This window comes from Galleria mellonella, unplaced genomic scaffold (genome assembly GCF_026898425.1).
Source record: "Galleria mellonella isolate WM207_F2 unplaced genomic scaffold, CSIRO_AGI_GalMel_v1 utg143, whole genome shotgun sequence".
Lineage (NCBI taxonomy): Eukaryota > Metazoa > Arthropoda > Insecta > Lepidoptera > Pyralidae > Galleria > Galleria mellonella.
In genome coordinates, this window is record NW_026441997.1 from 843,663 (window position 1) to 861,042 (window position 17,380).

Sequence of the window (17,380 nt, forward strand, 5' to 3'; positions counted from 1 at the left end):
GTAAATAAATAAAATTTTATTGCAATTATTTAAAACTTAGTTTTATTAAGAGGAATAAACTCCGCTTCCAAAATGAAGCGAAAAATATTTACATCACAGTTCTTGTAATATTGATAACATAGTACAATTAACTTATATATACTAGAATGACTCCAATAATATATTACTAATATTAAAATGTAAACCATACTAAAATATTGGCCTACTCCACTTGTGTCTAACAACTTTTCGCCACTGGAGGGTGGAATTTTATTCCACTTATTTCCACTGATAAAGATAACAACTTTTTTAATGGATAATAATGAAATGGTAACCCTGCCTACGTCATCGGTATACACTGGCGGGGCACCAGTGAGGGATGATCGGTGAGGATAAAAAAAAGGCAGATCAGTTAATCCATTGTGACGAATTCAACGATAAATTTGTCACAATGGTTTCCAGGGCGAACCGCGTGGAGGTCGACCTGATAAGGGATAGCAATGGGAACTCACAATCCCTTCCCCCGCAAGATGACCACTTATTCTTTACAAGTGCACTTTTGTACATAAATAAATATATAATAACCTCCCTTTTTTTTTCTAGATGTCTAGTACAAATAATGTTTTACAGCATCCTGAACTAATAAAATCGCTTGGAATATGCAAAACAATAGCATAACTACTTTAAAATTATATTACGTAGATGGATGGATGGATTTTACATTATTTATCAATTTAAAAGTTAAAAGTGGAAGACAGAGACGAAATTGTTTTCTCTAACTGCCTTATATAACAAAGGAATTAACTCGGAAATGAATAACTTTTTCATGGATTTTTATAATAAATTTTTTAGGACTTCTGCATGTATACTAAAGGAAATTATTTACTTTTTAATTTGTGTACTGTTTTAATCTAATTGGAGATTATTATTATTATTTTATAAAATTTACATATAAGTAAATATTAGGTTTTGATGTCGTAGGTCATCATTATTAAAAATTATGCATAAATAAGAATACACTTGTAATTTTTTGATGAAAATTCAAAAATTGTAATTAGTAAACCAAATTTAAAGTTGTAACAAAACCGATTATTTTGGTTTGAAAACCAGACTACTGAACAGATTTTAATACAATTTCTATAGAACATGTAAGTATATTTTTTCAGATAAAGACGGTTTTATGAGGTAACAAACATAAAATACAACTGAATTGAGAACCTCTCAATTCGAAACCTCAACCTTTTTGAATTCGATTAAAAATGAGAAAATAGGAGCAGTAAAATTGAGAGTAATCTATTTTCGAAGTCGGTTAAAACTAAATGTGACAACGCTGTGATGAAAACAGCATTTTGCAAAACTAAAGGATGTATGTATATGTATGATTACTCGTTACACTGTGGTATCGAACGGATAACTTTGTTTTTATTAATAGTTTTTTTAACAGACTACACTTATTATTATCAAAAAAATATCGGTAGGGAAAAGTGGCATTATTATTCCAATTATTCCTACTGAACACACAAGGGTAGGGGCAGGTGAAAAAAAAGTCTATAACTACTCGGGGGAAAGTTGGTAAGAACAAGTGGAACTGGTTAAAATATTGGTGGAAGCGTAAACAACATAGTTGACACCAACAAAAATTTCTTCCTGTAAACATCATTGTTCAAGTAATTTACAAACTCAATGATAAAAATTAAAATGTTGAGATGTTATACTGATCGTCGCTGATTAGTGATATCTTTGATAAAACGGTTTTCCATATTTTCGCTGATTTATCTCTTACAAAATCTCGTAATACTTCTTCGCATTCAGGGGACACAGATTTAGGAAACCATTGTAACATTGCATGTATAACACGATTTTGATTGTGTTTACTCATATATATTAAACTTGTATATATTGCTTCTTGCATTAGTGGTGAAGCTGAAACAACATCGAAATATTTAGATTTTGGTTGGATGCAACTCATACATATTACATGTTTTTGTGCAACTAAAAATGGCAGGCAAGCCGACACTGCGCCTGTTAGAAAGTAGTAGCCGTCCCCTATAGACAAACATCATCGCATATTGCACTGTAAAGCCCACCATACGGCCCACCTGATGGTAAGTGGTTACCGTAGCCTATGAACCTGCAATATCAGAAGTATTACGCGTGCATTGCCGACCCTGAAGAAACCTTTTTACCCCCCTTTTGAAGAATCCCATGCTGTAGGCTCTTGGGAAAACCTCGGCAGGGAGCTCATTCCATAACCTGAGTGTTCATGGGAAGAAACATCTTTGAAACCGCGCAGTATGTGACCATTGAGGCTGTAGGACACGAGGATGAACACCCTGTCGATAGCGAGCCGTACGATGTTAGACAGTGCCTGTGGGCACCATATTCAACAATTCCTCTGAGTATAATCCGTTGTACAAGCGGTAGAACACGCAGAGTTATTTTTATTATTATTTACTAACTAACTTTTCTACCGCTACTTTAGACGTGTGGTGGTAGAAAAATCAATTACATATACCACTTCCAGATGGTGTATCAAGATATAATATACACTAAATTTGAAATTAGATCTGCAGGAACATAACTGTGGAAACCGCATCCAATTTGGTTCAGTAATTTTTGCATGATACCAGAACAAATATACATTTCTAAAAAAATATATTGGTTTCTATTGCTCCTTATTAAGACACATCATATTTTTTTAAAAAATATCTTCCATATGCAGACATCGTCTTGTTGTAATTTTATTAGATTAATAATATTCTTTAATGACTACATTTCAAAAAATATATGATAATGACACACACTTAATGCTATATAGCAATATCTCTCAGTCGATCTATTTGTTATATGAGTATTAAAAAAACTAGCTACTTACGGTTTTGATTAAGCATGTCTAAAAGTTGATTCATGACAATTTCACAATGTACTTTCATATCTAATGGATAAGGTTTCATAAGTGGCCCTAACATTGCCACGCAGAATCTTTTTATTCTCTCTGGACCATCCATCTCTATAATTGGTTGTAAAATATTTGTAATTACATGTTTCTGACACCATCGAGGACCTTGACGTTTTGCTATAATTAACAAAGATAATCTAAGAATTTTCTTTTCCGCTGAGTTATCTGTAAATCAATAAAGTTAACAAGTTAGCTCCTTTGGATTAGTATGTAATTTTACATGTTTTTATAACTTTATATCTTGACTAGCGTTTTGCCCGTTCCTTCATTTCAAAAGCAGGAAAACAATGAAATAGACCATTTCTAAATAGCGTATCAAAATAAAAATGAAAACCAACTTTTAAATTAGACTTTCAGGAACACAACAGTGAAACCCGCATTCAATTCGGTGTTGTAATTTTTGCGTGATGCTGGAACAAACATACAGAAAGACAGACAAAATTTTGTAAAAATTATATATGTTCTTTGTTGCACTTGTAAAAAAAAAAATATTTTTATTGTTTTGGCTTCTATCACTTATATATTATTGTTATATATTATACCCCTTACATATCTCCCATGTACATTGTCCAGGTATAATTTTATTATATTAGTAAGATAAACGGTATGTTCTTCAAATTTTTACGTCAAAGCATTTTACTGTTATATATTATATAGCGATCCAATCCTACTTCGCTTGGGTAGATAGAATTTTCGAAAATAATATATAGCCTATATTACTCGCTAATAATATAATTTTCTATAGGTGAAAGAATTATCAAAATCGGTTGAGCAGCTTTTTGAGTTTATCCTTTACAAAAAACCACTTTATAATACTAGTATAGAAAATCAAAGTGGCCTGATATAAAAACTGGATTCAAGAACATAAAATACAACCAATAGTAAGAACAAGCAATACCAAATAACGAAATATGCAAAGCTCCGCCAATGATTTCTTCAAAAATTATTAATTTATTTGTAATTGTTATTATAGAATACTATTTATTATTATTATAATGTTATTTATAACTACTCATTTATAGACTAGGAAAAAATTATTTAATATATTTTTACAACTTTTAAACAAATTAATTTTTATTGTTAAAAATTTCTAAAATAAACTTTTCAAGTAGTAGAAAATCAAGAATATACACTACATATATAAATAATTTACAATATTTTCTTCCAATCTCTCTCTCTCTCTCTCTCTGGTATTATATTATAAAGAAAATGTTTTTTTCTACACTTTTGTATTTTATATTAAGGCCGGCTTCGGAGACTCGCCGCGCGAAGTTTAGATTTTTAGCGCTACTCTCAACGATCGAGGCACTCGCGCACCGCACACACCCACACATACTCGTATACACAGTGGATCGCTAGATTGTAACTGGATTTTGTTACCAAATATAAAAATCGTTATGTCTAATATATTTCATCTTAATAACAGTACCTACTAACTGCTGGCCAGAACTTTGCGTGGACACGTTTTTCCGATAAAATGTTTTTACGCGGGTGGTTAAATGTGGTACTTTTTTTGCACATTTGATATAAGTCAAACTCCACAGGGACCGCATCTTTCAAAGTAAGATACATAAAATTATAACCTTATAGTGTGTAGGCATCAAATAAAAACACTATAAATTTCACAACATACGTTTACTAAGCGCGCGAGCCAGTGGGTCGCGTAGAAAAACTCCAAGAGCCAGTTCGAAACTGTCTTAGCGGCGACGACGCCGCTAAGCTAACGTTAGCGCACAGGAACGCGACGCGCGCGGGGAAGACGATCGGAAAGGGGACTTACTCGCGGCCGTTGCGCGGTGGCGATTTTAGGGACCCGCGTTACAACCTTAATTTATTCTAATAATAAGATTTAATTTAATTAACCTGTGAATATGACAGTTGCAAATAATATTCAATATCGATTTGACACCATAATGACGTCCTTTCCTTACAAGTTTCATGATGAAAGTAGATTTTCAAAATGCTAAAAAAATGCACGAAAACCGTAGGTATAATTACTAATTACAAAATTAATAAAGGCTTGGGTCTTTTTTATGATCAAACCAAATATAAAAAAACAGAAATACATAACAAAACACTGACTTAACTAAATACATTAAATTAGTAATCAGTCTACAGACTGCACTAGAGATACCGATAAAATTAATACATAACAAATGCTAAAATATAAGTGATCACATCTTTCTTTCATACACAAGAACGCTATATTATAAATGACGGCTTTTCAAGAAGACATTAAACAAAATCAAATAAACTAATGTAATGTAAGTGTTAAAATTTATAACTGGCGGTATGGAAATGTATGCAATGTACGCAATATTTGCTAGCATTTGGACAACTATGATTCTGTGATGTAAACAACTGTACACTGATTTTGTGTAAGTACACGGTACGATCGCGATCTGTCAAGGTGGCACAGAGCGACATGATATTACTTCGGAGGCGCGTGGCTGACTGAACGCCGGAACCGCGAGCGATCGCAAACGTGGTCGCACCGCTTCATAGTAATTTGTATGAAGTCTAAGCGTGAATATTGGGTAAGTTCGTGATTGTTTTACACAAAATAAGAATATATTTAATATGAAATGGAGATTCTACAAACTAGTTTATAGTTCTAACTTTATTATTTGATAAAATTCATTTAAGAATTCTTGATACTTATGACTCAGTTGTTACTATACAGGAGTGAAATTTACACGTTTTTATTGATTTTCTGATTTTTTTTTTTTTTTACATTTATTCATAAGCATTATCTTAAATTCGAATGTTTCAAGAAAAAGTAACATTCATTAGCTATATATGTGATTGTTTTCAAGGTTATAGAAAATAGTTTTCTATATAATTCTCTTACATTCCCGACCCTTGGTTGTCAGACTGTCCTTAAAACTAACTGATCTGACAAACATTGTTTTGCCACCCACTTTCCATTTCTTCTCTTATCAGGATAACAACTATCCTATCAGGATAATAAGTTTCAAGTTGGGGCATACAATACAAAATTTCATCTTAAATAATGTTTTAAAAATTAATTAGTGTCACAGGATTTATATATATTAAGATATATGTTGAGTACCATACCTCTCAAGTCTTTTATTGCATTTTTAAACATTTCCAGTATTTTCGTTTCATTCCATTCCACCATTTGATATGAGTACTTCCTATTCAAAATAAATCTTATATCTCTCACTCTATTGAAGGCGTCTTCACACTTGTAGAAATGCAATACATAGACTAAACAAGTAACCAAGGGACTTTTGGCTGAAATCATATAAAAATATTGGTAAATATTAATTTGAAATTTTAATTATTTTACTAATAACATTTTAACAAAATTCAATAATCACTTACCAATTCCCATATGAGCTAATGGTAAAATATGCATCCAGACATCCAAACACTGCTTAATGAGTGCAATGGCTTTATACTGCATACAATATAGAGCATCTATTATAAAAACTCGTAATCGAGTTTTTAATTGAAAATATCTACATAGTATTGCATAAAAGTGGGATGTACTTTCAATTACATCAAATTCTGGTGTACGATTTAATTTAAACAATAAATATTCCAAATTATTTAAAATGCAATTCACTATATTCATAGATGGCCATGCACTACTCAGTTGTGATATTATATAAAGAAGGACTTGTTCCTGCTTAGTCATAGGTGGGGCTGGTGGTGTATTGACTTTTGAAAACAATTCTATTTTTCGCTGTGAATCCTGCATATATTTCATGAATCCGGCTAAAAATTCTTTTACATCAAAACTCTGTAACTCATCTACGAGTTTATTCATTGCATTTTTTGCTTCAATAGAAGGTAAATTTATTATTTCTGCAGTACTGGTCTCAATCATTTTCCATATTAAATTTGTTACAGAATCTGAAAAACATTATTATTATTATAAACATGTGTTTCAACCGTAAAGCAGTTGTATTTGCATGTCTGTGTTCCGGTTTGAAGGATGGGATATGGTGTGAATTCACAGGATATAGAGGAATAAAACCTAAGTCCATGAACAGGAATGGCAACGCATGACGGGTATCATGGGCGAAACAGTATACTCTGTTATGTCCATGGTACTGCTCATGTCTATAGACGACGGTTACCACTTTCCATCAGATGGGCCATCAACTTATTTGCTTTGCTCTAAGTTGTATAAAAAAAAAGAAAAAAGAAACAACATATTTGTGAGATTTCAATAAATAATATTCATTAATTGATTTAATACATACCTGATACTTTTTTAGGTTGATATTTTGTTACTGAAACACTATATTTATTTATCATAAGACACAAAATGCTATTCTTAGGATGACTTGTGCTATCTGATTCTGTTTGTGATACTGATTTAGTTTGGGGTGTTTGAACTTCACTTGACGCTTCAGTAAATATTTCCAAATCCTCGTAATTAACTAATTTATTAGATTCAGTAACTTTTGATTTATCCAAATGTCGTCTCTTTTCAACTTCACTGATAATATCAGGTAGTTCTGTATTGATTTCTTTATGTGATTCATTTGAAGCGGATGTTTTATTATCCATACCGAATTGACGCTGACTACTACTACGCAAAATTCTTTTGCATGCGAAATCTGATTTGTCAACGGATAAACGTTTTAATCGTTTTCGTCTTTCTTGTGAAAGTACTTCAAATATTTCATAGTTGGTTTTAGAATCAATACTGTTTCTCTCTCTGTCTTTTATAAGATTAGGTTTTACAATTTGTGAATGTCGGGCATATTTACTACGACTACGAGTTGTTCTATCTAAAGACCGCGGGCTGTTGTTATTATCCGCTTCATTAGATTTCTGTTTCGTACATTTAGAAACTTTATGAAGATCACAATTTTTATTCTCCGTTGGAAATACTTTCTGATTTATATCGTTGATATCTATTTCATTGCTTTTCTCTTTCATACATTTAGATACTTTCTGAAAATCACAATTATTCTCTGCTTGGATTGTTTTTTGATTTATATTATTGTCATCCATTTCATCGTCTTTCTGTTTTACACATTTAGATACTTTCTGAATAGCTTTCTGAGTTATACCTGATGTAAATTTGTCAGGTTGTTTAGATTTTAATTCAGACATAACTTTAACAGCATTCTCATATACTGTTTTATCATTTAATGTTAATGAAGAATCATTAATGTTACTCTTTCTTTTATTGGCTAATATTGACAGATTATTTTTTCGGATATTTTTATAATGAATTAATCGTTTTGACTTAAATCGAGACTTTATAGGCTGTCGCAGTTCCATTCTAATCTTACTTTTGGGCAACATCTTCCGTCTAAGTTTATCTAAATTAGTTAATTTACGAGCTCTAGCTATCTTCTTATGACTCTCATCGCATGGAGATACTTCTACGGAGCCGTTATTGTTATTTATTAAAGCATCAAATGTGTCTTCTGAATTATGTTCACTCCTATTATCTAAATGTATGTCTCCCGTATCATCGTCTCCAAATGTCGCTACAGGATCTTCAAACTGTAATTTAGACAAAGTAGTGTTATGTGATTCCATGACAGAATCTTCAGTTATTACACAAGAGTCTCTGTTTTCTTCAGCCATGTCTACTTGATTTTGTAAATCACTTAAAGTTTCTTTACCATCTTTTAAAGATGCACATATATTTGAAGTGGGACTTTCACTTTCTATTACTACTACATATTCTTCATAAGTATTACTGTGAACTTCATTTATCTCTTTAATATTACTGTGAACTTTATTTATCTCTTTAATATTACTGTGATCTTCATTTACTTTATAAGTATTACTATTATTTTCATTTACTTTCAAAAATCCATTCTCCATATCACGATTTTCAACAACTGGCAATGTTGGATGACTTTTAAGTAAACATTTAATCTTCATAATTTCTTTAGCAAGGTCCGTAATGTTGGAATGTAAAATTTTATTTTCTTCTCTAACTTTTTCAGCTTCGTGACATATAATTCCCCTACCATGATCAGTTTGACTAGCACAAGAAATATGCTGCGTTTCTCTGTCGTAACACTTTGCTGGTGTTTTTGGAATCGGAGTTATCAATTTGTAATTAAATCGCATCTCATTGAAAATTGACTCTATTTCACAATCCCTCGTGTCATCATCGTTAAAATTATTGCTACTGTTAATTTCTAAACACTCCTGCTGCTGAATCATATGCTCGTCATCATGTTCGTTACCATATGTTTTATTATTTAAACTGACATCTATTGAATTATATTTAGATGGCATTGGAGTTATTAAATTCCTAGCTCCTTGTGTAGTAAACTTAATTGGACTTAAACCTTTATCAACTGTTTCACGAGTATCAAAAATATTATTTGATAAAGCAACTGGAGTAGTTGTCCTATAACCAAGTTCTTCAAGTGGTATAGGGCTTGTTGCTACATTTACTAAAATCTTTGTTGGTTTGTTTATAATACATTTTATAGGATTGTCTATTGAACAGTACTCTGGACTATTAAAGCATTTTTCGCTATCAGAAAATGCAAGAGATGAACCGCGACCTGTGTCTGCACTTGGTACTTCGTTGCTATAATCGGAACATCTATCAGTATCATCATTTTTATAAACTGATTTACCTAAAATACAAAAAGAAATTATATTTATTACAAAACATTACACATGTCTTCATAATGCTGATGAGTACAGACACTCGATAGAATTTCACATAAAACTATTATAGAAGATCAAAAAAATTTATAGCGTACAATTCCCATCTATATTTTTTAACGGTGTTGTGCATGCTGTGTGGGTTGCATATTAAAATTTGTAATTAGTTATAAACATAATAAAAGCGAATTATTTACAAACAATTCTGTGTATTGCAATTATGATTTGTGTACATATGGTGTAATTAAAAAACTATAGTAATACGATATTTATACTGCGGTAGTATTCATGAAAACATTTTACCAGTGATATATTGTATATATTAACATACAATTTAACAAAGCATATATTACCAAATTTTAGATTACCATTCCACATATGGACAAAACAAAAGTTAAGGAATTTTATTTGAACAAGTTCATCGTAATTTGCTTGTTTGGGGAAATAATTGTGAAAATTTGAAAATTCAAGACGGCGACCGAATTAGGGGTGACTGAAGTTATAAATTTTCGGAATATTTTCGAACTCATTTTTGGGACACATGGCAACCCTCTAGCTATTCGACTATTATGAAGCGGTGATGGGGACTCGGTGTGAAGAAAATATTTTTTGACATTTCAAAACAAAGAGTAATATAATTCTATCTACTATATATAATATAGTAATATAAATCACCCTCTTAAATGTTTTATAGGGATTTTACCAAAATTACTTAGTAACTCCAAGAATTAGAAAGAAATCCAAAATTGGGGAATAATTTCAAAAAACAATATTCATAATGGGTACCAACAGTTTCAATTGGCAGAATCGTTGGCGGAAAAATCCAGACTCCAGGAAAGTTTTTGAAAAGTTGAAAATTTAATATGTCGGCAGAGTTGGAAGTACTTCTGTTTCAACAGAAATTTTCGGAAATATTTCAAACTCACTTTTAAATAACACGTTAACCTTATAGCGAGTTTCCTTCTATGGAGAGATGATAAGTTTTAATACATAGTATTGCTCTTGCTAAAACATTTCCCCGCTTTTGGATTAATTTCTAAGAAAGACCCAAAAAGTAAACAAACTTTTCTGACATTTTGATTTAAAGAGTGACAAGATTTCCTCGAAAACCATCCCCTTGATGGTTTTAGATAGTTTTATCCAAATTAGTTCGCAACACTTACATTTCATCTGATAACGTTTACGTAGGCCATTTTCATTTTGAATATCATTTTTGATTAATTTTATGATTCAATTAAAAAATTAGAATTTTAATGGAAATTTTTTAAAATTTATTGATTAAATTGAAAAAGTATTCGGTGTGTGAGTAGATCGAATGCATATCTCAGCTATTTTATTAGTCTAATAGAAAGAAACGTCTTTCTTTAAAAAAAAAAGGAAAACTATTCACAGGCCTCTCGATAATCTCTAGTACAAATATAAAATGACAACTTACAATTCTTTCCTGTGCTTAACTCGTCTCCAGTTGGAGTTATAGTGGATGATGATGGAGCCTGCAAATGATAAAAAATACATTGTAATTATTGTAATTGTTGTAATTGTATTGTAATTGCGAATTAAATAAAAGTTTTTATTCATGAGCGCAGTTCAGGGCTATGTCGCGAATAACACTGCATGATCAATGCGCTGTTAGTAGCTGCGCGTTTGCGGTTGGCGGAAGTGGTAGTGGTAGTAGGGCCACTGGTATTGTATAACACCATGCAGTCACGAGAACGCGACGCCAGGTAACGAGTTAAATTCGTGAGTCGCTTCATTGTTTGAAGTTGGGGTATCAGTGTATACCATAATGAATATGTCACACAGCAGGCTAACATTTCGACTCATGTTCGGTGCGAGTATTAGAACTAGTTTCCAAGCACGGAGTAGCGTCCAGTCATTGTCTTTATTGAAATTTGATCGACGGCAGATCTCGATGGGCTCACGTAATTTTCGCGGGATGAAATATTTCTCTCTCGTTAGTACGGATGTCTTGACGAAACGAATAACGAATGTAATGGGCCGTATTTGTATTACAGACATATTCTGCTACAGTTGAAATGCTGGTGTCAAATTTTTGGAAACTTCGTATATACTCTTTGAGCCTAGTTACAACATTTCGGCGGGTTTCCCAAATATAACTTAAACCACGGTCGCCAACATAAATACTTATAATACACTACGACTCACGTCAGATATTACTCCAAAATTTCATTATTACAGCTACACATTATGATACTTAAAACATCACAAAAATCTAACTGTGGTTTCCAACCCGCCTGCCAAACATGGCAACTACTGGCATAACCCCTCCCAATGGTAGACACTAAAAAGAAATGATGTCTGTTCCCCAGCGGCACCGCTATCCTTGACCAAGGTAGTGTTCATGGTAACGGTAGAGCAAGGGGTACTAAGAATCTCCAGGGGAGGATATGAAGATTCTTAAATCCGGTAACTTGTTCTACCATCAATCGACAATCCGTTCCATGGTTGTATCGGGTTCATCATCTGCAAGTCCCTCATTAATAATGTCTTAAAGATCGAGTGTGTCGACAAGGGTACCTGGTGGCATACCTGGTACTCAGAATTACCAATATGTATTTTCTGAAGGTTATACAAATATATGAGCCGACTGTGATGTTCCGATGATGAAGTGGAGGACATGTTTGAGGGCATTTCAAGCTCCATACATACCTCTAATACTCAATATATAATATTGATGTGAGATTTCAACGCTAAACTGGGCAAAAGGAAAGATGATGAAACGGTAAAGGGAAACTTAATATCAGGGCAACGAAATCCTAAGGGACAGTAATTAACTAACTCCACGAAAAAGCAGCAGTGCCGTGCAGTTCCGACTTAGACCTCTTTCTTTCCCGTGGGTGTCGTAAGAGGCGACTATGGAAGGACGATGGGCATCCGCGTCCTTCTTAATAAATCTCCAAAGCCTAACTGCAGTTGCCAAACTGCCTGCCAAGCATAGCAAATACACGCAAAACCCGCCAGGGGGGAGGCTTATGTAGGCAGTTAAAGGCTGATATGATGATGATGGAGAAACAAAGACTCTTTATTATGAACTTCTTCTAAAAGCGGCCACACAAAAAATGAACCTGAGCCAGCCCCGACGGATACACAATAAATGAAATAGAATTCATCATGACGACTAATCATCATTTGTTTAATAATGTCTCAGTGATCAACAGGTTTAAAACCGAAAGTGATCACCGAATGGTAAAAGGCACATTGAATATTAGGCAGGTAAAGTTGCGTCAGATAAAATCTACGCTTCGACCTTCGTATGCCCTTATCGAAAACCCTGAGCATTTCCAACTCGAATTGTCAAATCACTTTCAGTGCCTGGTGAACTATGAAACAGCAGACGATATCAAATATAAACTAACAGAAACTATCCAAAAAGTGGGAGCAAAATTTTGCAAATTCCAATGCTTAAAAAGGATGCAAAAACTCTCTGATCGCACTCTAGATCTTAGGAGGAAACGGCGTGAATTGTAGTCTCAGTTCATGCCCGAGCAAAGAGCTTACGCTCGACACCCACGCCCGAATCCCGTGAGGGGAAATAGATGACCCAGTGTGTAAATAAAACGAAAAGTTTGATTTTTTGCGATCAAGAGGACATACTGTAGCTGACTATACTGCCAAGATACCAAATAATTATATCTTAAGTTCTTATTCTTATCACTGATACACTCGCCGATCATCAAAATTCTAACAATCTCAAAAACTACAAATTTTCAATTTTAATTAGTATAGTAATATAGTTATTAAGACTATAAAAAAAAAATCCTGAAATTTTAATATTCATTTTCATTAAATAAAAAATAATGACTATTAAAAATTAGATTCTATCATTTAACTACATCACACTTGTAGCTGACAGACAAGATATATTATCAGAGAAAAAAAAAAGAGTATGACATACAAAGAGAAATGAGAGCCCATCAAAAATATAAAATATATAAAACCACAATTATAACAGAATAATACAAAATTTATTTTTTCCATTACTAAGAAAATCAAACTACACTTAAAAATATACATATTCCATAGACATTGACTTACTATTACATAAGATCTCATAATTATTTTGTAATAGAATACAAAATACGCAATGCAGTTTGCGTTGCGTTATTTTGTATATTTTTTTTTATATTTTATGTTTTTGATGGGATAGTTATTTACATATCTACATTAAATATACAGGGTATTGATACGCTATAACTAAATATCATATTAAAAAGAGTAGTACCTCTTCAGGGCTTCCCAAGTCATCTTCAATCTCATGTGGTGACATTAAATTATCATATATTTCATTATCACTACTTTCTTCTTCAGATAAATCATCAAAGAAATTATGATCTTCCTTAGAATATTTTTCATAATTATGTAGTAAATCTTTACGTCTTTTACTAAGCTTTTCTGTAAATTAGATAGATTTATTATAGAATTAGTAATTATAAATTCTAATTTTAAACTGTACTACAATTACCACAATTATATTACATGAATATTAAAATATCTTTATATAAAATATGGAGGTGCATGCGTAAATATGCAAATGTAATATATGTCTGATCTCTAAATAAATAAATATTAATTTTGGTTGATTTTTGTGTTTCAAAGTGCACATGAGAATGAGATAAGTTATATTTCTGAAATTAAGAATATACACAAAAATGCTTTCCTTTCAATAATTAAATGTATGAAGGAAAGCAAAGGAAAAAGAAAGAATGGAAACTACTTGAGTAGTCTCTATTGTAATATAAAAAACTAAAACCATTATCATAATTTTTGATAATCCTATTTAATAATAATAATGATTAAAATTGGAAGTTTTAATCACAATATCTCCTTTTATATAATGGGACAAAGAAAAACTTTACAGCTACAAGTATCCATTTGTAGAACAATGCAACAAAAATAAGTGGGATATTTTAAAGTATTTTAAGTCATAATAAAATCAATGTGTATCATAGAAGTTTAAGAAATTTGCACATTTCACTAGATGTTACATTATGAGAGTGAAAAAAAAAATAGATATCAGATTCTGTGATCAGACATTGAAAGAAAAGTTTCCATTGCAAGTGTTAGTATTATAAATATAAATTCTTATACTCACTTTTACCCAATAATACATCTTTAAATATACTAAAATATTTATGAAGACAGTTATTTTCCTTTTCTAAATAAGCTAATTTTTTTTCAGAATTTTTAATGTTGGATTTATCTAACTGACTTTCAATTTTTAATGCTTCAATATGTGTTTCGTGTTGTTTGACAAGTACCTGTAACATATATAGTTTTATTATAATAAGTCTAAATATACAAAAGTTTCAAATAAATAAATAAAGCATATACTGCATGTAAGGAATCAGGCATAATTATCCAAATCCAATAACAGTAGAACAACTTTCCCTTTAGATAAATTGATACTTGTTATATATTAAATAGCCATTTCTTCTGGGTATCCCAAGAAATATCACTGTTTTGAATTAAATTAATCATATTTAATTGATCATATTTATTCTTACTGTTTATGTCATTATAAACATTATTAATCTTTATTTCCAGCTGTACCATTAAACAATATACTTAATCCAAGTGATAGCAGTACAACCACCATCAGCCACATTTAATTCAAAATTAGTAAGGCAAACAGTATTAAGTATTATACATTTTGTTGTTTAATGAATTGTGCAAACTGAGTACTAACATATATCTTCATTTTAATAACAGCAAATGAATAATCAATGAATATCCTAATTTAAAAATAAGAAATCAATAAAATATAGTATATGTCATCATATCAGTTGGTAACTGAATGCTGAATATAGGCCTCCCCTATAAGGGGAGTTCTGCCAGTAGTTACCATGCTTGACAGGCGGTTTGGCAACTGAAATTAGGCTTTCGGTAATGTGTTAGAAAGGGTGACACACAGGGTGGTATCACACAGCAATTAAAATATATATAATTATGAAATTAATAAGCATTATACCTGAAGCTGATTCGCATGTGATTTTATAGCATTGCATTGATCTTCCGAGTGTCGAAATTTCTGATCAAGTTCATTGTTTTTGTTTTCTAAAATCTGAATATCCTAAAAAAATAAAATATAAATATAAAAATATATTTAACAAAAATGATAATTGTAAAATATTATAGCACTCTCTTTCATCACGTTTAATCTATGTGTATGAAAAAATTTTAATTGAAGATTTTTTAATGATTATTTAATAGAAAATAAAGATATATTTATATTATTGCATGTATTTTATCTCTATATGTATATAAAAATAACAGAATTTTCATCATGCCTATTATCAAACAGTCTATTCCTTTCCATCCAAAAGTTGCCTACATGAAATTGCTTTTAGCTACAAGGCCACCCATTGTTGTCTTAGTGTGAACATTTCTTGAAATTATTTGCATCTATTTATAATAAATTTATTACTGTAATATTTTGAAGGAAACAATAAAGAGTATCTATCTATGTAGTGAAATAAAAGTTTTGTCCGACAAAAAAGCCTTATTATACCTTATAACTTTTTATTTGGTAAGTAAAGATATTATTTTATATTTACATATCCTGTAGTAACTTACATTTTCCAATTTTGAACATTTTTCCAGAGCATTTTGGTAATCTATGCATATCTGTTTGCACTCTTCTTTAGAATCGAAAAGAGTTTTTTGTGTGTGTTCCAATAATTCATTCTTGTGATAATATTTTCTTATCAGTGAACTGAAAAATTATAATATAAAATTATAAGCACAAGAATATTAAACTATTCAGAACTGTACCTTCTAGTCATCTTTTATCAGATCCAAGACAACCTATTATCACTGCAAAATTAAATATCAATATTGTAATTTAGGTCTGATCTAATTAAACGCAATAGATGTAAGTACAGTTAAAAAACATTAATTTAAAATAAAATGACACATTCCAAAGTACTTACTCTGTAGCAATTGTCTTCTGTTTTGCTATTAAAATTGCTTTGTGCTGTTTATCGAGCTTACTTTGAACCTGTAAAACATATTGTAAACATTATTTAAATCTACATATTTTACTAATATGTTAAAATTGTAACTGGTTAATGTCTATACATTGCAGATTTTTAAGAAAACTTTATATGAAGGTTCTTAATAAGAGCAATAGAAACCAAAACAATATTTTTTATATTTATTATATTAGTTTATTAGTATAATAGTTATATTAATATAAGACTATAAATAAATAATAATAGCAATAAACAATCGACATACATTCTGATGCATTTATACCTTAAACTATGTACCTTAAAAATGATAACACTTTAAAGAATAAAAATTGGACTGTTAAAAAAAACATTGTACAATAGATATAAAAATGAGAATGTGTAAGTATCAGTTTAATATAAATGTCTTCGTTTAATATTTTATTGAATTTAGGCTAATAAACTCATTAAATATCTCAAAAATACTATGCAAACCTACATGCTTTAGGAATCTAACCTACAACTGACCGTATTCTTTGATGTTTGATGTAAAAAATCAAGATCAAAATTTAAAACTGTGTCTTCATATGTTGATGCCATTGTTTATGAAATAAATATTATAGCTCTAAATATCAAAAATTACATTTTTACAGTGAATTGTAAGGAAAATAAGAAAACCCGGCGCGTAAAGCGAACTGTCATTATTTATACCCACATAAAAACAGATCAATCGGAATTGCAGTAGTTTTTTTAATAGTTTTTACGGCACTGGGTTCTAGCTCTTTATAATCTGTCTTCAATTGTAACTGAATTAAAAATATTTTTAGTCATATTAAAGTTACATATA

General features: G+C 31.0%; 1 protein-coding gene across 1 annotated transcript; it reads right to left on the minus strand.

The window, feature by feature from the left end:
• Positions 1-25: 25 nt before the first annotated feature.
• On the minus strand, positions 26-17,242 carry LOC113516804 (uncharacterized). Its single transcript, XM_031907928.2, has 12 exons — positions 17,062-17,242; positions 16,516-16,583; positions 16,160-16,298; positions 15,555-15,656; positions 14,679-14,844; positions 13,809-13,978; positions 11,001-11,058; positions 7,174-9,534; positions 6,287-6,820; positions 6,017-6,196; positions 2,855-3,103; positions 26-1,902 (listed from the first exon to the last, which is right to left on the minus strand). Exons 1-12 carry the CDS (start codon positions 17,131-17,133, stop codon positions 1,673-1,675), a joined length of 4,329 nt encoding a protein of 1,442 aa, XP_031763788.2. The 5' UTR covers positions 17,134-17,242; the 3' UTR covers positions 26-1,672.
• Positions 17,243-17,380: the final 138 nt, after the last annotated feature.

Coding starts and splice junctions, on each gene's coding strand:
- LOC113516804 (XM_031907928.2), bottom strand. CDS start 17,133: ATGGCATCAACATATGAAGACACAGTTTTAAATTTTGATCTTGATTTT. Junction 16,584..17,061: donor ATCAAACATCAAAGAATACG/GTCAGTTGTAGG, acceptor TATGTTTTACAG/GTTCAAAGTAAGCTCGATAA. Junction 11,059..13,808: donor ACTTGGGAAGCCCTGAAGAG/GTACTACTCTTT, acceptor TATCATTTGCAG/GCTCCATCATCATCCACTAT.